This window comes from Pholcus phalangioides, unplaced genomic scaffold, assembly GCF_987345545.1.
Source record: "Pholcus phalangioides strain wild (caught in Gottingen) unplaced genomic scaffold, Ppha-v1.0 ptg000014l_1, whole genome shotgun sequence".
In the NCBI taxonomy this organism is placed as follows: domain Eukaryota; kingdom Metazoa; phylum Arthropoda; class Arachnida; order Araneae; family Pholcidae; genus Pholcus; species Pholcus phalangioides.
This window is the reverse complement of record NW_028301607.1, coordinates 2959518-2984293: the sequence shown is the minus strand read 5'-3', so window position 1 is coordinate 2984293 and position 24776 is coordinate 2959518. Positions and strand designations below refer to the sequence as shown.

Here is a 24776-nt window from a genome sequence, read left to right as displayed (position 1 = left end):
AAAGATTTTGACTCGGTTAAAGAGCGATGATTCACATTGCGAACAAAAATTATGTGCTTTGTTTATCTATTTTCACGTTATCACAACTGGACTGATGGTTTTCGCTTCCGTCCACACTGTAGGTAGTATTCTTCGGTCAGCCTATCAGCCTAGGGTGACCATACGTCCCGTATTTCCCGGGACAGTCCCGGTATTTCCTGTTTTTTTGGCCATCTCGACTTTTTGGCAAAAGTGTCCCGGTTTTTCCCGTATTTTACACGAAGCCTACTTGAATTTTTATTCTTTATTGAAGTCAAAGAGTGACATTATTTTTCAACTCATAAATTATTTTATGATAATTACAACTATATATGAGAATATTAATCTCCCACATTTGCTTGGTGAACGTTTTTTTTTTCGTGGAATACATTTTGATCCACTGCAATTTGCAGTAATGCATCATTTCCCGCCATTGTGATTTTCGCGTAATTTCAGCAATATTTGGCAACTTTGTTTGATTTTGGCGTCGTGTTTGGCGATAATTGGCGATGTCCTGTATTTTCCCGTATTTGGAATCCCAATGTTCCGTATTTCTCTCGAGGAAATATGGTCAGCCTAAGTCAGCCTGCTTCTCTCGGAAAATGAACACACGTGCAAGTGTGACTGTTTACGATACGAAACTGGATGTAGCATTGTAAATACGCGCATTTGAGCTTAAAGTTTTTTGCTCGAAGAAAACTGGGCTGATTGCATTATTGAACGTGGCATTGAGTTGAGGAGCTAGCTTATGAACAGGAGTCAACATTTGTCGAAAAGACTGTGTCCTTTGGGAAGACCACTACACCAACTCCGGTTATATATCGAGCCATACGGCATTTCCAACCAGTGGAGTTGGGTGGGAAATGAAGGTAAAGAACTTGCTTCTAATGTTCTATACCCGGATTCGAACCCATGGATCTTGATAGTGGAAGACGAGCATCTTTACCAATGCGCCACTCGGGCCCACCATAGGACTGGAAGTGCACGTTCAAGAACTAGTGGTAGAGCATTGCTAGGAATTGGCTATAGATGAACGAGAGTTTATGGACGGTTTCTCAACTGAGGAAAAGAGAAAAGTCCGTCACTCTTCAAATGAGGTTAGAGGGATGTAGAAAATGTAGGAATCCGTGCAAAATTATATGTAGAAAAGAACCAATCAAATAAAGCCGTCGCAAAGCAGGCATTAGATCTGTCCAACACGTCAATGCAATTTCCCATTTCAGAGAAATCCTAAAAAAGAGGCAAAAGCAAGTGTCATTGGATAGGTTCTTTTTCAAAGTCACATAAAAAGAATGAGTTTGTAAACAATAAGCCGAGTTTTCCTAGGAGCAGGTTTCCTGTGCCGCGCGCAACGTGATTCATCCAGTGCGACACGCCGTCCACCCACCAATAAGAAAAGCAGTACGACTGTTTTCCTAGAGAGCGTAATGCGGCTCACGACGACGCTTTACGTCGGGCGTGATTGGTGGACTGCTTCTGGAGGAGTCAAGTGCGCCGCGCGTTTTGTCGATGTTCTCTTCACTCTTGTGTGTTTTCTTTCCCTTCCCTTCAAACCGAAGCATACAGACGACACAGAGTAGCTGATGCCAAGACCATATACTATAATATAGCCGCCCTGATCTGACGCGCCAAGCTAGGAAAACACAAACGCGTAGCGTGATTATGTAACACGTTTCTGCCGGCGCAAAATGGTATAATTCTGTTCACGCGGCGCAAAAGACCCATTATTAGGAAAACCCGGCTATAGAGTCCTTATATCGTCCTAAACGTTAGTCGTCGTTTAAGTTAATTTGTATATAAATGTTATACAAATACAACGCCACAACAGGCAAAATGCCCAACGAGGTGGCTGAAAATTATCATATTGTATGTTTATTTATGGCGTCATTTATATTGTATATGTTTTATTGTAGTATTCATTGTATTAGTATTGTGTTGTATTATTGATTGAATACCGTTTTCGTTAGCCATTTTTATGTGAATGAATAATTGCAGAAGTCTCGAATAATCCGAGTTTCCATTATTTCATATGGGGGAAGTTTGATTCGATATACGAGCTACTCGGATAACGAGCACGTTGGTGGAACGAATTACGCTCGTTAACCGAAGTTCCACTGTGTTAGAAAAGACGTGTCACACGATTGGATCTTAGAAGCACGACAATGGCAGACTTAAAATCGTATGTAGTCGTTTGAAAAACGACGTCGTAAATTTCCGACACCTTTCTTCCATATGTCGTATTATCGTCGTGACTTCTTTTTATCTTTATTTTGGAAAAGCGTTTGTTCCAAATACGTGATCCAAATACTTGCCTCCAAGTCGTGTAAAAAATACATCGATATTCAGCGATGTATAAGAAATGCAGTGGCTGTCAGATAAGTGTGTATATTTAAGAGAGGCTCAACACTTTTATTTTCTTCTTTCTTGACCGATCTGGAGCATATTCTGCATGGAAATATCGGAAAGACCGCGTTGTGGTAAATATAGGACACCATAAAAAAAAATGACTGTGGCACCGTTAGGTTATTTTTATTCGATTGTTGAGGCATTTGCCTCTCGTCTCTCTCTCTTACCTCTTCTATGCATACAGAAGAGGGATTTAATCCGTTGATGCGAGATTTTTTTTGATGGCGTATTGTGAAGATTTTCCCCCATCAACAACTGTAGAGATACAATTTTATAGATGTCCATCCACATCACAAAAGTCTTTAAGGACCGCCCTTACAAGGAAACGAGTTAAATGTTTCCCAGTTGAGAAGTCGAGGTCCCCATCTGAGGCAGGTATTTCCCCTGAAGTTTTCTGTGTGTATTTCTGGCACCACTGGGAAATAAGATTGGAATTTCAGATAATTCTCGGCACCACTTGTCCGATAGAGAGGCACCTTGACCACACCGTCAAAACTCACTATCGTAATTAAAGCGACGGAAAATTATTAGGGGATGAGAGATACATTGATTACATACTTCATTTTGGCCTCAGTAGCTTAAATAGCCATACCTTGAAATTTTATCAATATGTATAGCTAGAGATCTCAAAATTTGCGCCGCGACGGCCCGACAAAGGTGGTTTTTAGAAGAAATTCTTTGTTAAACTGCTCTGAGGAGCCACGGATAAGCATTGATTAGGGTAAAAGGCACTGTGGGGGGAAGAATGTTTGAGAACACCTGATATATAGACATGCCGGTCAGTACCGAAAGTCTGAAAGAATATCCTAGGGTATAAATACAGTGCACGCCTTTTCCCGTTCCTGAGAGTGGGCGCCGGGAGAGTTCACACAGTGCAAGCATATTATCGACCGCAGAAACAAAAGTACTTTACACGTACTATGCATTTTTTTAACTCGTCAGACCTCAGCGAGGGAGAAAAGCGAAAAAAATGCTGAGATAAAGAAAAAAAGTGTCGATTCACACAGGATTGCCAATAAAGGGTTACCCTATAAAGGGCTTGGGGCAGGTGGTGCCCCCACCCGTTTACATGTTTTTCTATGGGTTTTGGAAAAATGCCTGCCCTTCAAATGGTTAAGGGCCAACGCAACGGTCCGCTGCAGAGTCGCGTGCCGTATTACGGGTGTCACTCCGGTGTATAAGCCGCACCAGTAAAAATGAGCCGGTAAAGCCGCATATTTGTATACGGTATAAGTAAATGGTAAAACACGGGCAATTTTAGTCGCTAAACTTTTATACTGTATTTATATATCATCAATATCTTCATTTTCATTATTCCATGTTTTCTATTTAGTTCCCGGAGGAAGGTGGGGGTCCAGGTAACTCCCGCACCGAATCCATTGAGAGATTTTAAAAAAAAAGCTTTGTTCACTAAAAAACGTGGTCGGGGTGCCAAAAATACGTCCCACGCTGGTAGAGATTTTTTCTCAACCCCTCGCCCCTGTCTCTCTATGATCTTCACTCAGTCATATCTGCCCCGTGCCTGCCCTAGATAATGTAACCAATTTTATTTAAATTTTGAAACCATCAAAGAGGCCAAGAAATTATCGATAGACAACATAAGGTAACTAAATGAAGAAAATAGATATCATGCCTAAAAAATTCGTTATTTTCAACTAGAATCTTACCGGGTCATGGTCACTTGGCCAAGCAGCAAATCCACTGACCGTATCGCTAAAGAACAAACACATTAAGAAATTTTTAAGGCATTTATCTTGTACCACAAGAAGATTTAACAAGAAGAAAAATCTTCCTCTTTTTTTTGTTTTTCTTGAATGGCAACCCTAACCCGGAAATATGGCCAGCGAAATTGCGTGCGGTTTGCGTGTGAGACGAGAATCTTTTTTTCTTCTCTTTTCTAATAAGATCGTCTCCAACCTCCAAAAAAGATGAGAAGAAACCTGCTTTTTTGATATTAAGATTCTGGAAGAAAGATTCAGGGTTTCGGTATTAAAACTTCTTAGGGCGATAGGCTAGCAGGCCACAGACGGACGGACTTTTTCTTCTTCGACAAACAACACACACAAAAGAAACCTGTTTCCTTCAAGTTTCCATTTAGAATCGTTCATGCATTTCCTCAATATAACCCATGTAAGACCTAATAATAATAATACGCCTTTTTTTCCCATCGAGTTCCGACTGCCACGCCGCCTACCAGAAGAAAAAAAATAAATGAACAACGGATCTGTTTGGTCACGGCATTGGCGAGCGGTATTTTATCACCGTAAGCGCATACGCTTGTCTGTGTGTAGCAATAACGAACAGCTGAGTCAAGTGTGTGTGTGTCTTCTATTAGCGGGAATCGCCGACAATAGAGGAGTGAGAGGAAAACAAAATCGCGTACGTACGCGTCGCCCCAACCAGTCGTGACCTGGTATGCGCTGCAGAAGGATCGAAAGCGATTTGTGATCTGCATTGACGAAGATTCGACACCTAACTACAGATCCCGACGAGACTAGATAGGTTCCAGAGGGGAAATAATGATCGCGTACGTCGATTAAATAGCGTCTAGTCAACTTCAAGACCAAAAATATTCATCCATCGAACATTACGAAAAGAATAAAGACGTCCCGAGATCTCGATATCCTCACCAAAATGGAAGTGATAGTCATACTGACGAGCCTGCTTCGTCTCCTACTGGTTTCAGCGGTTTACCTGCTGAACATACGCGGTTTGCTGCGACTGACCTGGCAGCCGAGATCCTGCATACATGCACTGACGACTGGGGCCGTACTACTGGCAGGAATCCTTTATCTGAGTAGCTGGGCACCTTATATAGGATATACCTTGGCAAACGGCCACTGGTTGTTACTGGGCCCGAGGAGACACTGTCTGTTGCAACACTTCGTGTCAGCGGAGATAGGTGCCGTTCTCCTGTCCATACTGGCTGTTAGATTGATGTACCGTTGTTTGGTGCAGGTCTACAACAGGCCGTCGCCGACTGCGAGGGTCGCTAGTATCGTCACCTGTCTCGCTTGGTTGGGACCGCAGCTGCTGTACGATGCGGTCGCGATGACTAAAGACGACACGACGAGGTCGCCGGATTCCTATCGGTTCCTGGATGACTTGCTGGTCGTGCCGCAGGGATCAAATGCGTCTCATGGGTATAGGGTCGGTTTCATGATTTGCATGCAGCTGCTGAGCGGACCCGTGCTCAGTTATTACGTGTGGCAGTACCTGGTGCTGGTGTTGCCTCTGTCGGCTGTCATCGTGTACTGCGCTGCCAGGCTGCTCGTCACGGCCCATGTCAGGAGGAGACCGGCGCCGGTTGCTGACGGTACGCAACAGCGGGGACGCTTGGCGGGTAAGCCAAATTCTTTATAATGTTCTTGAAAAGTGATACGAATTCAACATTGATTTCCAAAACAATGAAGGATTGTCTAATCCAGAGTTCTTAAACACCCTTGGTCCGTGGACCTGGACCGGTCCGTGGGAATTTTCCTGCTGGTCCGCGAAACATTTCTCTTAATTCTTAACCCTTTAATTTTTTACAAGGGGACACCAATATCGTTTGGTGAGGGACAATGCAAGGTTACGGTGTCGGAGGGAATTTTTCTCGAATAGGGTTGTTAATAAAGGGAATAGCTTACCTCCGGGGGTAGTAAATTCTAACACAATTGACACGTTTAAGAAGAAATACGATAAACATGTTGGGGTAAATCGAGAAGCTATCTATACTTACAATAAGACAACCATAAGTATTCTTTATGGGCATTGTATAATATTTTATCATGTGTATAGATATATATACATGAAGCTATCCATATATTATCATGTGTATATATTGTTTGTAATTGCATTTATAATTGGGGGTTGCTGTATTTTTGAAATATATGACAACCATATTTTTATGGGCATCTTTTTCTCAGCCACCTCGTTGGGCATTTTGCCTGTTGTGGCGTTGTATTTGCATTTGTATAAGCGGCACGCAGCGCAAAATCATATATAAAATCTGTATAATTCCATATCTTTTTTAATGGAGCAGACATTTTTCTGATTTTCAGTAGGTGCAAAGATGACAGTGTAAGGGAAAAGTGTTCCATTGAGAAATCAACTTATCAACAAAATATCTAGGCTTTCCAATGCTGAAAATAAGAGGTTTTTTAAGGAGCCGAGATATCTCGTCAATGCCGCTTAAGGAGTTAAATTTGGCCCAATATGATTGGAGAGCTGCAGTATCGCGGGATGAGAAGAATGCTTTTGTTGTTGATCGGCGGAACTGAGTTTCATCGGCATTATTTTGCTAAGCCCCCCCCCCCCCCCACTGACTTTATTGGTAATTTCAGAGTAGTGTTGTGTGAATGAGAAAGACGTTTGAATCCAAGAAATTTGATTTCATAAGGAGGATGAATTATGTTGCCTTGGAAATTGATGAATGAGTTCAAATTCTATTCGATTTTGCGTTGTTGCATTTTTGTGTAAAAGATAAATGCAAATGAATATCGTTTGAAATTTTGATTTCAAACAATATTTTGCGTAATTCTCTCACACAAAAATATCGGATCTTGGCTGCCACCTATCCCATAACAAAAATAATAAAAAAAACACATCTGTTATAATTTTTTGGCGTGAAGTTAGTTGTTGGTTTAAAAACAAGTATGCAGCGTGAAAATAAATATAATGTGTTATGATACCCTATATTATTTATTTCCGTGCTGCACACCGGTGTAAATTTATGTGCTAGAATACGCTACCATGTTTTAGACCAGTGTTTCCCAAAGTGGGCAATATCGCCCACTGGTGGGTGATGGAATGCTCCGGGGGGGGGGGAGCGATAGAAGCTACGAGTACAATATAGGATCCTATGGGTTCGTTTGAGTTAAGGGGTGATGAGAAGAAAAAATTTCTGAAGAAAAGTTTGGGAAACCACGTTTTAGACCTCGGACCTTGATTGGTGCGAGCCGGGGTTCCACTGCGTAATAATAACAGAGCAAACCCCCCCCCCCCCAGTCAAATGACACTGCGATTGCACGAGCAGTATTGCGTTTACGCCATGATTGGAATAAGGGCATAGGAGTGTGGCGAAACTTTATGTGCTCCTAGCGCCAAAAAGATGGCAACAAATGGAAATTCATATGGTTTGGGGAAAATCGCAATGTTTTGAGGCAGGCCCAGACATTACCTCCTAGATACAGGATCTAGGGGGCAATGGCCCAGACCAATCTTCCTCCCCTAAAATATTTTTAGATTCGAGTGACCTTCACCACGATGAGAGCACAATTAAAAAAGTGATAATATACTTCCACTTATTAACCACTTCGCTTACAAGTGATTGGCAAGAAATTCTAATGATCTCTGTTTGACGAACCGGCGATGAATATGGTAAACTTGTCCTACCATAAACGCATGTTAGGAAAAAGGAAGGAAAGAAAAAGTAGAAAAGTAAGAAAAAAAGCAAATGAAAGGAAAACAGTATAATACATAAGTATAAGAGAGAGAGAGAGAGAGGATAAGTCTATTATACTCTTATCTCTTCCTCTCTAATATCTGTAATATAAGTACTTGTACTTAGAGATAATAGAGTAGGTATGAAGTAGATGTCCATTTTCACCCCTCACCTACCTGTTCTCTTTCGCTCTCATATGTATATAGTAGAAGGATACATCACGAAGGTAAAAAGAACTATTTTTTTTCCGTAAGATTGCAACAAAGCTACGCGGTGATGAGGGGAGAGGAGAGAAAAATAGAGACAACTTTTTTGAATTTATTCCACTGGCGTTTGGACGCAATATTACGTCCTTGATCGTAAACTGGTTGATTGTAACAATATGTTACAAGTTCACTCATTTAATTATTTAGATTTTGACATCCGAAGTCACTCCCAGGCACCACTGCTCCCAGGAAACGGAAAAGAAAGTATGGGAATATTCATGATGTTACCGTATTTTTACGTTTACTGCAAAACAAGTTCTTGTGAGCACCAAAAAATATTAACCAATGTTTAGCAAATAAAATGTACTCTGGAATGCAGCATGAAAACAAGAAATACACGACATCACACCACACATTGTTTATTTTCATGCTGTACACCGGTTTAAAACCACCAACCAATTTCACTTCAAGAATTATGACAGATCGGTTTTTGCATGTATTTGATAGGTGACAGCAGTTGTCCAGGTTCGGCGTTGTTTCTTTCGTGTATAATACAGTCGAATCCAGTTAGAACGAACTCGAAGAAACCGGAGAAATCTTATGTGGTGGGGAATTAGAAAAGTGTTCGTTAAAACGGAATTTTCGCTATAACGGTACTCATTAAAACGGTATTCGAGTATAAATATGGAAATGTAAACAAGTCCCGTCTGGTAGGATATTTTCTTCCCCCCCCCCATTTTATTTTTTATTTTTTCGCCAATGTGCAAATTAGTTCTCCTGCCGGTCCGCAAATGTTGTTGCGGACCGGCAGTTTTGTTCACCTAATTTCATCGGTCCACCAAAAAAATAATAATAATAATAATAATAAATAAAGGTTGAGATGACAAAAGAGTCACAAATGAAAGTCAGAAGTCACAAATGAAAGTCAGAAGTCACAAATGATAGTCAGAAGTCTCAAATGGTAGTCACAAGTCACAAATGGTAGTCAGTCAGAAGTCACAGATACGATACGTTCTAGATCAAATCAAGCCTCTTCTTACTGTTCGCAAGCACCTCGGTCAGCATCTCGCCGTTGTGCGCTTTGAGCGACTAACATCTTTACTCGGGTGACTAATTGTACTCGCTAAGTTGTATTTAGTGATATTAGGGGTCATTCAAGTATTACGTCAGCAGATTTTTTAGACATTTTTGACCTCCTTCCCCTCCTTGTCAGCAAACGTCAGCGAAACACTGACCCCCGTCCCCCCTTATCACAAAATTTCGTCAGCAGCTTAGAATATTTCATATCTTCAAAAAAAAGTGGTTGATGGCGTGAGCAACCTTCAAACCCCACCCCCCCCCCCCGTCATCAAAAGTCAACAAATCTGGAACCTCCCCTCCATGTGGCAGAGACAACGCTCGGGACCCGACAACTGGTGAAAGCTGATGGCTTGCGTTTTTAGAGCCACACCTGACCACTTGGAACTGTTAGATGGATGATTTTAACCATTACTGAACCACACACACGCACCTTGTCCATATTCCTCTGCAGAACTTCCTACGAACTGGTACGTGTTGGAAGGAGCGTGTACATGTTGTGAACCTAACATAAAGTTTTGTTCCTGTGTAATACTTGTTATAATGATGGCATCTATTTTCCGAACTATGAGCAACTGTGCAAATCTTCAGTGTTTGAACTTATATGAGGATTTATTTTTCTTATGTGTGCCTAGGATTCTTTGTCAGGGCCATCTTAACAGCATCATGGGGCCCCCGGGCAAAAAGTCCCTATCTAGGAGACTTCTAGAAGACATTGCTTCGCTAAGAAGATTTGCTTTCTCCACCAAGAGGCTTTGATTGTTCCCCAATTTGAGAAGTTTTGATTTTCCCCTATCTGAGAGACTGTTTCAATCCAGGATCTGTTTGCCTTACTTCTATCTAGGACGCTTTGTCAGAGAAGTCACAATAGGCCCTGGGCAAGAAGTCACAATAGGCCCTGGGCAAAAAGTCAAAAGATCTAAGAACTGATAGTCGCCAACTCAGAGGTTTTGCTAGAAAGGTTTAATTGTCTCGGAGGCTTTGCTAAGAGCTTTTGCTTGTCTCCATCTGAGAGGCTTTGATTGTCCCTTATCTAAAAGGCTTTGATTAACTCACTCTAAGAAGATTTGCTTGTCTCTATCCAGGAGACTTTGTGGGAGGATTTGCTTGTCTCGCTTCTATCTATGTCGGGCCGTCTTAACAGCAGCATGGGCTACCCCGGAAAAAAGATGTTTCAGAGACTCTCTACACGTCTGGATATACCAGCTTTTACCACTTTGCATATTTACTCTAAACAATTATAGTACCAAATCCCATTATCATGAAGCCCACTATGTACTCGAGGACCCTGGGTCATGTGTTGAGACGATCCTCTGCTTTGCACACACCCACCCGTACATAACCATTCGCTTCGTATAAACTCGGCCAAGTATAAATCTCTTCCCTATAATTCACACCCTCATGAGGCCATGAGCAGTTTCTGCTAACCTACAGAAATATCCATTTTAGTGTCGACCTACCCAGAATGAAGGTCGAGGTCAGACTAGCTCCCCACGCGTTTGTAAAAAAAGTAAGTCTTCCGCATTTTGTATGAGTTCAATCTCGTATATGGTAGAAGGTGGGGGCCCGATAAAGACGAGGCTCATTCACATAGAATTGAGTTTGTCTTCGCAAAGCCCTATATAAGTGTGAGATGGGTCAGGGCTCTCACTTCGTGGAGCCGGATCTTTGAGGGCACCCTGTCTAGAATTTTATACGGTATCCTGTAGAGTAAATTTGTAATTTAAAAACATAAAAGCAAGGCGATTCATCTCAGGGCACCGACTGGCCTACCCTTAACGTGGTGTACCTTTGAACAAATTGTTGACGTGATATAAAAGCATTGTTGTTGGTGACGATAATTACGGCATTTGCAGATTTTTGCCGACGATTTCGCCATCTTGACATCAAGTTCCCTTTTAGTATATGTTTCACAAAACTTGGCCAAGGCAAGTGCGATGCAAGGCAACAATTGTTTTTCTACTCCAACAATAGCTTACAGATGCAAAACGTGACATTCTTGGGTATATGAGAAATAAAATATGATCGTTTCTCAACAAGGAAATACCTTTTTATTTTTTTCACACCATATTTTCAGAAAAAAATCTGAACAATGCATCTTCCCAGCAATGTTTTCAGTGAAAGAATTCTCAACAATGGGCTTCTTCCCAACAGTATTTTTAGTGAAAGAACTCTCAACGATGCTTCTTTCCAACAATATTTTTAGTGAAGGAATTCTCAACAATGCTTCTACCCAACAATATTTTTAGTGAAGAAATTCTCACCAATGCTTCTTCCCAACAATATTTTTAGTGAAAGAATTCTCAACAATGCTTCTTCCCAACAATATTTTCATTGAAAAAATTCTCAACAATGCTTCTTCCCAACAATATTTTTAGTGAAAGAATTCTCAACGATGCTATGCTTGTTCCGAACAATATTTTTATTAAAAGAATTCTGAACAATGCTTCTTCCTAACAATATTTTTAGTGAAAGAATTCTGAACAATGCTTTTTCCTAACAATACTTTTAGCGAAAGAATTCTCAACAATGCTTCTTCCCAACAATATTTTCATTGAAAAAATTCTCAACAATGCTTCTTCCCAACAATATTTTTAGTGAAAGAATTCTCAACGATGCTATGCTTGTTCCGAACAATATTTTTATTAAAAGAATTCTGAACAATGCTTCTTCCTAACAATATTTTTAGTGAAAGAATTCTGAACAATGCTTTTTCCTAACAATACTTTTAGCGAAAGAATTCTCAACAATGCTTCTTCCCAACAATACTTTTAGCGAAAGAATTCTCAACAATGCTTCTTTCCAATAATACTTTTAGCGAAAGAATTCTCAACGATAAGATCCTCGTCTAAAGTACCAAAGGATGTTTAGGGGTGTCGCGAGTGCGATACCCGGTGCGTCCTTGCCAGAAAACTTTCCTGACACAGGGGTACAACAAAACGGCGACTTGACCACAGAAAAATATTGCTACCGCAGGGAGTCCCCCTATCGAGGGGTTAGCGCACCAACCTCTCGATGCGTATAAAAAACAAGCCTGTCGTTCGGAATCGGCAATAAATAGTAGATCCCGGTCTAATTAGCCCTGGTGTGCATAAAATGACCGGGGTGCGACAAAAATTATCAATAGCCTAACAATATTTTCGTTGAAAGAATTCTTAACACTGCTTTTTCCCAACAATATTTACAGCAATAGAATTTTGTCAGTGATGGTACTTTTATTGAAAATATCGAACTTCTAATAATAATATAAAAAAAAAAGGCAACAATAGAAGTTTCAGCAATAGCAAAGATCCCCAAAACAATATATACAATATATACCAGATCTCATAATCTGATGAGAAACGATTTTCGAGAGGCTTTCTCAGGCACCCCCGGGTCGCACCAATGCCTCCTATAAATACTACTGCATCCAGGAGGTATTGGTCGTACCCAGTTGGGCCCATGCGTTACCACGGTACTCACGGGAAGGGGGCCCTCATTGTTTCAGCACTGTTTTTTAATTTTCAAAAAGAGTACATAGGTTCCCAAACATTTTCCTTCACCATCGAACCCTTCAGAAATTTTTTTCTCTCATCGCCCCTCTACTAAAACGTACCCATAGGATCCTATGTTAAACCAGTAGCTTTTATCATCCTCCTGGACCCTTCCATCGCCCACCAGGGGAGCGATATTGCCCACTTTGGGAAACACTGAACTAGGTGATACTTTCAACCATGTGTTGAGGGTCCTCAGAATATCACTTTTCCCGGGGGCCTAGGATGCTGTAAAAACGTCCCTCTCTCCGGGTGAGCAAAATAAATTTAGAAAGGTCAATTTACAGGCCCTAGTGTCCAGGCAGCCCACTTGCGGCCTGCTGAAATTCCTCATTGATTAATTCCTCATTTCTCAAGCAAAAATTTTGTTATTGTTTTGGCTCTTAACCTTTTTTTAAACCATGGTCCCGGCCCATACTTTCTTCTCGTGGCCCCTTCGTCTCTCTTACTCAGGTCCTCTCTACCCTCATGAAAAAGCGAGACCCTTTTCCTTATCGAATTGTGTTTAGTCGAAACTAAATTTATAATGAAAAACAAAATCAACAAGATCGATCTCAATATGGGCCAGGCGCAGGATTCTGAAAGGAAAATCATCATTCCCCCACTCAAGAGCCGCATTATATGGGGGGAAAAATAGGCTCGCGTGTAAAATACGGGACGGTCCAACGAACCTACGCAATAAATCACTCCTACACAGTAAATCAGGGGCTTGAAATGCATAATTTTATTATGCAAGGCAAAATTATTATTTGGCCGTAAAAGAATGGCGACCTCATTCTAAGGGGGTGTCCGTTAAGAGGGATTATACTGTATATATCTTCAATAATTTTTCTGTATTTTTTTTCTCCTATATTATACTGCAATTTGTAGCAGCCCTTTATTTCCACACCCTTCAGCAATTTTAATAGTAATTAGCGAATTGCAGTTAAACGGACAAATTACAATTTTTGGCAAAATTTAGTGATATATCCCGTGTTTAGGATCGTAATTTCCTGCATTCTCCACGATGATGTATGGGGGAGTATATGAAGGTATAATACACTCGCTTCCAGAAGTTAACACGCGACGGCTTTCGTACGTGTTAAAGGGGCCTTACACGTACTACAAAACTACACTACTTTAATCTTGCCCTTCTAGACTGCACGGTTAGTAGAACACAATCCCGTGGTACTCGCACGTACAATCGCACTCAGTACTAGCAGATAGTGTCTTACCAAGTGTGATACTGAAACCTTGGAAGCACCAGTTGTGGAGGAAACTCGTCGATTCCGCTTAGCTACTATAGCAATATACCCCGATTACGAAAACAATTCCCAAGCGAGTCAAACAGCTGACCGGAGACATGGGTCCAGTCAACCACGGTTACCAACCGCCATCTGATGATCGATATATTGCTATAGTACCCAAACGGAATCCACGAGTGACTTTCACCACTGTTACATCCATTGTTGCAGCATCACTTGGTAAGACAATATTTGCCATTACTGTGTGCCGAACAGTGCCGTCTCAACACATCGGTCCACCCGGACCTTGAGAGAAGAGGGGCCCCCCAGAAAAACGAGTAGTTGAATTTTTCGAAAATTGGCCAGGCTGGCCTTAGAAATATCCCTTGGCCCGGGACCCCATGATGCTCTTAAGACGGCCCTGGTGCCGAAGGGACTATGCGCCCAAGTACCACGCATTTGAGTTCCATTAACCGTCCAATCCAGAAGGACATGGTTCAAGCGGTGTCGTAATGCTACTTAAGCCGTCGTGTGCTTAACTTTTGGAAGCGAGTGTATTACTTGCATCCACGAATTACAACGGGTGAATAATTTTATCAAGTCTGCTTGCGGACCCACCTATGCCAGCGTCACGGACCACCTCTGGTCCGCGGACCATAGGTAGAGAAACGCTGATTTATACACAATAGGGAAAAATTAACGAAAAAAATCGTAAATAGTTACGATATTTCTCATTTCTTCCGGCATTTAAGGAAGTCACGCCGGGGAAATTGATGATTAATGATCCGACAGTCGAAGGTGACATTTCCTCGTCGATTACCATAATCCGCGTTAAATATAGCTCCCTTTATCAAATTCGAATGGAAAAAAATGGCATCTTGGCTCTTTTTAACATTTATTATAATTTCTTTTTTCTCTCCTAATTTTTAACCCGATTTTTTTTGCCAAAAAAAACGTGTTTTGTTTCCCATCCCCATGACCCTTCTTTTCTTCCCCATCTACGACGACTTCTTCCTTAGTTTTGCCGCCGACGAGGTGTGTGACCGATGCGGTTAGTTGAACAAAACCGGGCGGCCTAAACGAAGAACTAGGCCGTCGGGATTATTGGCCTTTTATAAATGCATATGAACGTGTTCGAATCGTTTCCCTCTAATATAACAACACCCACCATTGTTGGATTCATCTCGTTTCTCCCCGTCATTGTTGGGGGAAGCCGTTTTTTTTTTTTCTTTCCCCTAGGCTTTATGTCCAACTGCACGCGCCCTAGTCACGTTTTCTCTGTGAATGGTAACTTTGTAAAGGTTTATTATTTATATATATCGAGCCTTTTTTTTTCCCCCGTTCAGCTAGGACTTTTAGTTATTGTTCCGGGTCGTTGGGAGCAAAAAGGGGCCTTTCCACATGCGTAGGCCTGTGTTTTATCGGGTAGTGATTCCGTATGGAAACACGAATACTTAGAACTATGGAAGCACAGTAATTGCTTGAAGAAGTATTTAGCCATGCTTGAGAATAAAAGACTTCAAATCGGGGGAGCTCAACCTCGCGAAGAGTGCAGGGAACTTCATTGGTTTCTTAAAAATTTTGGTTTCTTAACTTTGACGAAAGAATGTACCGCCTGTCACTTAAGCGATCTTGAGCAGTCCCAGGTCACTTAAATGACCCGTGGATGTAGCGCGGATCACTTAAGTGATCTGTAAGTGTGTCGTGGATCACTTTGGTTATCTGGTAATGTGCCACGAGTATTTGAGTAATCTTGTTATGTACTGCTTAGGTTTTTTTTACAAAATAAACATTGAAGTCGCGGGCCACATTGTATAACCTAGAGGGGCGCATTTAGCCCGCGGGCAATGGGTTGAGCATGTATGCTTTACATTGCCACCTATGATGAAGGAGGCAAGGGCATTGTCCTGTAGCTTCACAGCTTCATAAAAATCTCAATGGCTGTGTCTGCTACTCTTTGATCTTGGGCCAAAAAGCCGAGAAGTGCTTGCTTAGCTGTAGTAACTGAGAGTGAGGGACCCCAGCGGTGGAACTTCACGCGAATGTTTACGCATGGGTCGATTGTCTTCACGCTGAATCGTATTTCAGAAAATGAGTGGATTGCTCTCACCCCAATTTTAGAAAGACAGGTCGTTTGCCCTGATTTCTTCATTCTGATTTTTCTCAAAATGGCAGGTAAACCCTTCATCTAGATTTTGGATTGAAAGATTTACCTTACTCGGACAGCAAGTGAAACGTCGCTTACCCCTTTTCTTCCCATTATAATTTGGTAAAAGATTATACACATGCCCTGGGCTTGATTTCCGTACGTATTGGTAAGTGGAGCATTGCTATATAATTTTGTTGGCCAAACACCTAAGAGCGCCTCCTAATTCCTGCTTTGGTCAGGGCCTATTCATGTTGGAAACGGCCCCTGGACATGCCAACATTGGCAAGAAGCCTCTCAGTAGTGATGGATTTTGAGCTTTACCAAGAAAGTGGGCACTACCCTACCCCCTCGAACAAAATAATTTATAGGTTTCTGCATTCAAAACAAGAAAATAAACAACGACATTACAATGGGCATTAAAGTATTCTTAAAGGTTCACAGAGAGAACGACGAAACCTTGTAGTAATCCATACTTCGCCGGTCCCACGGCACAATTTTTGATGGCCGTTCTACCGGTCTTAGCAGTGGGCACAAGAAGTATTTGGCCTATTTTGTTGTGTTAAAGTGTGTGTAGCTGTATGTGTAAAAATCTAGTCAAAATCGGGACTCTTAAGCTCGTTTAACAGATTATTGCAGGCAAAGTGTCTTATCCACAACCGAAAGAGAATTATCATGAGTGATTGAATATTAAGTAATTTTTAATATTATATAAACACTTCTTTTAAGAAACATGTAACAGTTGTTTTATAAGTGACATAATTTACTAAAATAATCAAATATTATTTAAAATATTGGAAATTAATTTCTTGGAAAGAAAAGATAGAAAATTAAAAAAATATAAACAAAATTTACAGTACGTCAAAGTCAGAAATTAGTAGTTAAAGTGGAAGATAGATGACGCTAGAAAAATCGTAATTGATTCATTTTTGCGTGCGTAAAATCGAAACTAAAACTGGTTCGAAACGGAACAAAAAACATTTGTCCACAGCAACAAAATAAACAAGAAAAAATTATTAACCGATAATTGACTGCATTAAAATTTTTCTATGATTGAACTGAACTATATAATAAATTTCATGAAAATAATAACTTACAAAATAAATGTCTCCGACAGAAGAGAGAAATATATTCCTATAATATCTACTCCATATTATGCGCCACCAGTTTGGGGTTTCTTCTAGGCTAAATGTGCTGGAAAGGGTTCACACGAGTTTTCTCAAAAAGTTACTAAATATAAGTAAATATTGTCCGTCCTGCTTACCTTATTAGACTTGGGCTTAGTCGCCACTCAATTGCCATTCAAATGTTTAACCACGGCTTAGGCTTCTAAAAATGGATGAAAACCGTCTACCGAAAATTTGTTTTCTCGAACTCTGCCGGCACACAGACTCGGAAAATTGGGCAAATTCACTCAAGACCCTTTTGGATAACTGCGGGATTCACCCTCTTTACCTCACTCCCCAGCAGTTTTAACATTTCTTACTAATAACTATATTGATATCTCTCTCGAGGAAGACAGATCTCGACTGTCCACTTCAACATTATTTCATTTTGCCGGCAATTTTGAATTTAAGCTGTCTTTGCAATCTTACCTTCTCTATACGGCCAGGCTGTGCCTTTATCCTTTTATACTTTGCACTAAAAAAAGGTATATTGCACAGATTTAACCCTGATGAACTTTGTCAGTTTTGCAAGCAACTAAATAGCCGCAATAATCTTTATCACCTGCTTAAGACATGCACATTTTTCGTCCTTCAAAGACCATACTCACATTTCTAAATACCTCCGCCATACTTATTCCCGATCAAGCTTTTACCTAATTTTTAGCAACCCTTCTATCTGTCTGCATTTTTTCTGATTTATAGAGGACGTATCAAAAATTGAATTTTTCTTGCAACAGCAGTTTTGACACCCCCCCCCCTCCCTCTTCTCTGTTTTCATCTTTGCCCGTACGCCCAGGTAATATTATTTTTATTGGAAGCCCTCGTAAGGCTCTAATAGCTGGAACATGCATGGGGGTGGGTGCGAGAGTGTATATTTATACGTATATTCTCTGTGTTTAAATTACATTGTATTTATATCTATTTTGTGTGTGTATATATATCTCCGAAAATTCAATTACTGAAAAATATTTGTACTTGGTGTATTGATAGGCACGATTGTGCAAATCATTAAAGTTCCAGTTTCAGTTTATATTCCTATGATACGCCTCATTCGGAAATTAATGTTTCAAGTCAACAGCAGAGGACGCTAGTAAAAGCTTTTTTTTTTCCCCTATGAGGCGCATCAACGCTCTTCCAATTTCTTAGCCAAATTGCACACAATTTCCACAGGTTAAAAGGGGGGGGGGGAGCAATTTTTTTTGATCAATGAGTCCCCCGAGCACATTAAGACGGTCCTGAACTTTCAGATATGATCGATATATTCCCCCCTTGGCTATATTTCGCAAAACTCTGCTGATAGAAAATTTGCAAAAGAAAATCGTGACTCCGCAATTTTTTGAAGAAATCCTCCATCCATTGTTCATTGTTAGGAATTACGATTGCTTAATTTTTTATTTTTTTTTGAAATAATGTCTATAAAGCTTTATTTACTCCGTTAAAGATCGATTAATGATGAATACACACGTGATTGAGAAATTCTATAAAATAGCGTTCGTGCGTGTGAAGCGTGTGAATTCTATTCTTATCTAAATTGATACAACAGTTGTGAAATTCAAAATAGCATTGAACATTGATTGCGATAATTGGCAACAATCCAGGAATTCCAGTCAAATAAACACGGTGAATTCCCAAAAATGAATCATTTCCCTTCTCAATTAATTTATATATTTTTTTTTCCGTTGGGGTTGTTGCCGCCATTCCCATTGTTTCGGCGGCCTAGTTTCGATGGTATTGTAGAGTTTCTGTTTTTATAACAATGAGACTAGAAGAGGAAAGAAATTGGCTGTCAAAACGTCATTCAGGAAGAAATGATAATAATGAGTAAAATAGACGGAGCACCCGTGGAGGTTATTGTTATTGCTATTGTATGGCTATGGACCATGAGTTTGGGGTCAAATCCCTAAAACGCGCTGTTTATTGCAATTGGATATGCTCTGTTTGTTGCCGATACTTTATCCGGCCGTAGAAATTACTGAAAGAACCTGTTTGTTTGGTGCTGTTGAGAATTTCCTCGAAAAATAAAATTATATTTTCATCAGCGTGTGATTGAATAGGCGATTTTTCTTTCACCGTGATTTAAAAGGTCGTAAATTGACGCCACATTAGATTTCTAAATGCAAATTTTATCACCGCAAATCGCGAGAAACGTAACCGTAAGTTGAATTATACGATGAATCATTTGCGATTGAAAGCTGTTGTGGATCAAAAATAAACCATTGTTCAAGGGTTGTTGTTTTCTAAAAATCGTGTTGAAAGGATTCGATTGTTTACCTAAACCATACAGGCTCAACTTATGGCCTGCGGGCCAAATGTGGCATTTGGAGTCGTGGCCCGCGACTTCATACATAACTTTGTAAAAATGAATGAAGTGACATATTTACAGATAGCTTGTGCGACCCGCGGCATATTTGCAGACCACTTAGGTGACCCATGCAGTTTTACAAAACTTAAGTGGCCCGCAGCACATTTGCAGGCCACTTAAGTGACCCACGACACTGTCCAAGATTACCTAAGAGGCCCGCGGCATGGTTCCAGGTCACTTAAGCGGCTCGTGGCACATTTACAGATCACTTAAATAACCTGCGGTGCTGTCCCAGGTCACTGAAGTGGCACGCAACACGTCTTCAAATTAATAAAGTGACCCGCACTTTCCTAAAGGTTGATCACCTTTGACCTAAACCATTTTTTAAGAGAGTACTGTGGACTGAAACCATTTTTTTCTATAAAAATTGTGTCTAATCTAAAACGTTGTTGACGTATGCATTGTTGCCGGAATGAGTTGTCAAGTGAAGTATTATTGGAGCAAAATGTTATTTTTCCATAGTACTTATAAAAATGGGTAAGTAAATGGAGAACTATTGATCAAAATTCGTGGATAAATGGAGTACAGTTAAATCAAAATGCATTTTTAAACGGAACACTTTTGTATGAAATCATTGTTTAATGTAATTCCATTGTCTCAAAGCATTGTTAAAGGGAGTATTATACATAGAATGAGACCATTATTAATGGTAGTATTGTGGGAAAAACAATTAAAATATAAAAGATAATGTTGACCCTTAAACATCGTTGAAGAAAATACCACTGACTAAAAGCTTTTGTTAAACCCAGTATTGTTGTGGAAAACGCTGTTAAAGATAGCGCTGTCACTGAAGAAAATATATTGATAATAAAAATTAATTGGTTTTTTTTTGAAACAGGGTACTGTTGGGGATTTAAATCATTATTGTGAATATAGCATTATTCACTACGATTCTTTCTGCTATGTAAACAGTATTATTCACTTTGAACATTGTTGAATTGGTAACTCAAATAACTTTTGAAATAGGTGAGTTTGTCATTTTAATAAAACTAAAAATTTATTAATTTTTAGTGAAAATAACAATAGCTCGAAACAAAATTAATTATTGGAGAAGTAATTCCATTGTTGGTGGCATCATGTTTATGGTAAGAAACAAAAGTGCTTAAAAATTTCGACAAAATATTAATTGTTAAGGGGAATTTATTGTTAGTGACGATGAATAATGATGATACTAATTCTTATATAACAAGTAAATATTTAAGAATTCTTTAATTATTATTGAATACCAATTATAAATGCGTATAATGTTGAATTTTATAATTTGGTCTTTGAGACTCGCTCCTGCCATAGACATGCTTTTCGACCAATTGAGCGCGTTATAGTCATTGTTCAAAGTCTGTAACAATGAGCGAAGTGTTCGATAATTTAAACTCCGTCCATTAATGGAAAGTGCGATATTGCAATGAGCCAATGTGATGATCAGAAATTTCGAAACCAGTGTTTTCCCTAACTCTTGGATGTGGTGGGCCCACCGCCGCCAAGAAAACGGCCGGGCCCCCCTCCCTCATATAAAATCTAAAGTGTATTTTTTGCAATTCGAATTAACATAAAAAAGTGGATGCTTTACAATTACACGCCACTAAATGTGTCATTTATGTGATGGAAGTTGATGAAAATGATGTCGTGAACCCCTAAAAAGTATTCGTGGCTTGGGGTCAGCGGTTGCAGTGTGGGCAATGTGCAAAGTGGTTAGTAATTTCAGCTTCTTCCATTATAGAAAATTCATTAAATAGAAAAGGAAATGTTAGAAAAAGCCAAAGTGGTGGACAGAAATTTTTAAACCTGTGCTTCCCAACCTGTTTAACGTCGTGAGGCCATTTACTGCCGTCCAAACAAAATCCTATCTTTTTTTTTCGATTTAAATGATCATGAAAATTGAATAAATTATACAATTTTACAGCTTTACATGTGCCATTTCTGTACTGTAAGTTTAAGGAAATGATCCCGCGAACCTCCTACAAATTATTCGTAGACCTCTTGGAGTCCGATAGAAAATTTCCGAAAAACTACGGTTTTTCTAGACGCCGGCTGCAGTTGCCGATAACATCTTGCGGTTTGCGGTTCATGTCAACAGGCCCGACATGTGGGAGGGGGGGGGGGTTTGAAAATACACTAAAAATGATATATATATATACACACACACACACACACACACACATTGAGTCTTTATATACATACATTGCTTTGCCCCCCCCTGGAAAAATTTAAAATGACGGCCCTGCATGCATAGGCGGATACAGACTTGGAAGTCTGGGGGGGGGGGCACGATGATGATGATGTCAATTCATATATACATTTATACATTAGATCATTCGACTTCACATTTGACACACCAAACCACTCAAGTGGACATAAAAATTTATCATATCATTCAAGTGGCTCGCGACACATTTCCAGATCACATAACGGGACCCCCCAAGCACATTTTCACATCACTTGAGTGACCTGTATCACACATTCAGTTTACTCAAGTGGCCAGTGGTACATTTACAGATTATTTAAGTGTCTCGCGCCACATTTAAGAGCCACTCGAGTGGTCCGCGGCAGGCTCCAAGATCACTTGATAGGGCTAGCGGCATTTTTATAAATCAATTTAGAGGCTCTGAGCTCATTGATAGAAAATTTAAGCGACTCGAAGCACATTTCCAGATCACTTAAATTTCCCGCGGCACGTATCTAGATCTCTCCAACAGCCCACGGCTCACTTCCAGATCACCCGAGGGACTCGCAACACATTTCCAGGTAACTCAAGTGGCCCGTGACACGTTTCCAAACCAGTGAAGCGGCCCGCAATCTCCGAAAGGTTGAGCAGTGAGCACCTTTACCTTGAATTTTTCTTCCAGGGTAAAAGACCGATTAGCCTTCCCCCCCCCCCCCCGAAAACGATTTTTTTTTAACCCTTTGTGGTTCAGAGATTTTCGGCACTTCATCGGTACAGTTCGTACTTTGTAGCGCCTCCTCCGCAATTAGGAAAGGCCTACGGATGTTTGTTCCTTTGCAATTTTCGCAAAGCTTATGAGTTGTGACAAAAGAAGGGCTTTTTATTACAGTGATGAGCCGTTGTAACAATGCAGTACCGTTGTGTCCCGATGCGGTCCTATATCGAGTCCACCTCGAGATAGGGACGCAAGGGGGTTAATTAATATGTCACTGAGAGACAGATGACAAAAATGGTACCGACTTAGCGTTGACACGTACCCAGCCCGTTCATTAACTTTTTATTCCAAGTTCTCGGTTCCATCAAGCAGATATAGATGTTCCGGCTTGAACATGAGTAAGGACATTAATCGGAGATAAGATCCCGCTTTGCCGGCCCGATAGGCGGACAGCACCACTGTACAGTTGTACAACACAATTGGCTAACTTGAAGCCGTCAAGAAAGCACAGCACACGAGCTTATGTGAGTATGTGCACCAAGTCAGCACCAAAATCCGCCAAGACGCTTTTATTTTATATACCACTTAAAATTAACTTTAAATTTTTAGTGACAGTTATAAAATTTGTTTAATAATGCCAAATAAAATAGTTATTCAGATTAAATAGTGATATTAAACAAAAAAAAATGCAAAAGCATTATAATAAAAGTAGAAAATTAAAAAATTAAACATTTATCATCACTATAATTCTATGACTTGGTGTATATTTTATACTATAGATGGCAGCACACACAGCGTTGAAAATATCTAACACAGCCGTCCTTCTCCTAACCATATCATGGCCCACCGCTCTATCTCAGTGAAGAGATTTTAGCAGGTGGTCGAAGATGACCTGTGGCTATGCTGGAAGTTGTGCATGAGGTGAACGTGGCGTGAAGTCTGTTTCAGTGTAATGCTTGTTACGTGTAGCGTTGCCACCTGTCGTCGATTTTTCAAAGTATGCGTGAAGTTTAATGATTGAATAATCGTACCGTTGTAGGCCAGTTGCTCTCTGTGGCGAAACTTAGCGAGACTCGCGTGCGCGTCTCGAAGTTAATGCCCCTTTACACGTACAATCTTCCCCGCACGCCCGGAGCGGGACGCTATTGCGCGAAGGATTGGAGGGCGGTTAGGAACGCAGCGTTCAAGGGCGCGTTGTTAAAAAGAGACACATTCTTACGCGCGCTCTCTCCTGCACGAAAGAAGGCCCCGTTCAGAATTGTGTGTGTGTAAAGCCCCGTTCACATGTGCAATAAAACATCCCGGGAAGTTCCCGGTAACGGGGATTTTCGCAACAAACCATTCACATGACGTTTAGTTTATGCTGGCAATCCCTCCCTCTTCTTTCCGGAAGTCGTCATTGGTTACGTGGGGTTGAACGGAAGTGATTGATTCAAAAGATGGCTGACGAAGGAGCTTAAAGTAGTTTCGCGGCGCAAAGGATTATGGGAGGGAAGGTCGTTGTCGACCACCAATCCACCCCAAGAGAGATGGGCTTTTTTTGATGAGTTTCTCCCCCACCTTTTTCTTCCCTACGAGGGGAAAAAAGTTGTCATGCCGGTAATTATCACCAAAGCGACCCCTCAATCTTGCACATGTGAACGGGGCTTCAAGGGAAGCATGTGGCGAAATTCAAACGCTTTTGCGGTGCACAACACTCCACGTTCCTGAACCAAAGTTTTTCCGCTGTTGGCAGATCGAAATCGGCTGACGTTTGCGCGGAAAAAAATATATATATTTCAAAAGCTTATTATATATTACTACGTGGATTATTCGTTTTTAAAAATAATTTCAGTAATTATTAATTGAAATTACCGTTACAAATTTATGGTAATTTTTTATGTAATTGATAAGAAATTGAGAAATAAAATTTCTGTGATCGTTCAAATATTTATTGTTTCGATTCGACTTACATTTGTTCGTTTGACTTTAATTGCTGTAATTAGCTCTTGGCTACATTTTCTGAATTTAATTGTTTATATACTAATTAATATAATTTTACCGAAACATATTGAATCGGTGTGTAGCCGATGTTTGTTTAATACTACCAGCCACAGAAAAATAGATAAAAATCATTACAAAATTATTACATTGAAACCTCGCTGAAACGATTCTCGATATAACGATATATATTAAAATATTGTTTTGGAAATGTCTATATTGTAATGTTAAACTGCTGCTCCAGATATAACGATAATCTCTCTATAAAACGTTATTTCTTTTTCTTGGTTCGCTGAGTATCGTTATATCGAGGTTTCACTGCACTTTTTTGAAATTATGGTGTTATTTTGTAGGGCTT

The 24776-nt window shown here is 40.2% G+C and overlaps 1 protein-coding gene across 1 annotated transcript in view; it reads left to right on the top strand.

Moving 5' to 3' along the window:
* The first annotated feature begins 4663 nt into the window (after window positions 1–4663).
* LOC149077931 (uncharacterized) overlaps window positions 4664–24776 on the top strand; it is a 46930-nt gene continuing 26817 nt past the window's right edge. Inside the window, exon 1 of the mRNA XM_089241538.1 lies at window positions 4664–5767. Coding sequence (XP_089097664.1) covers window positions 5059–5767 — 709 coding nt within the window. The 5' untranslated portion in view covers window positions 4664–5058. The remainder of the gene's footprint in view (window positions 5768–24776) is intronic.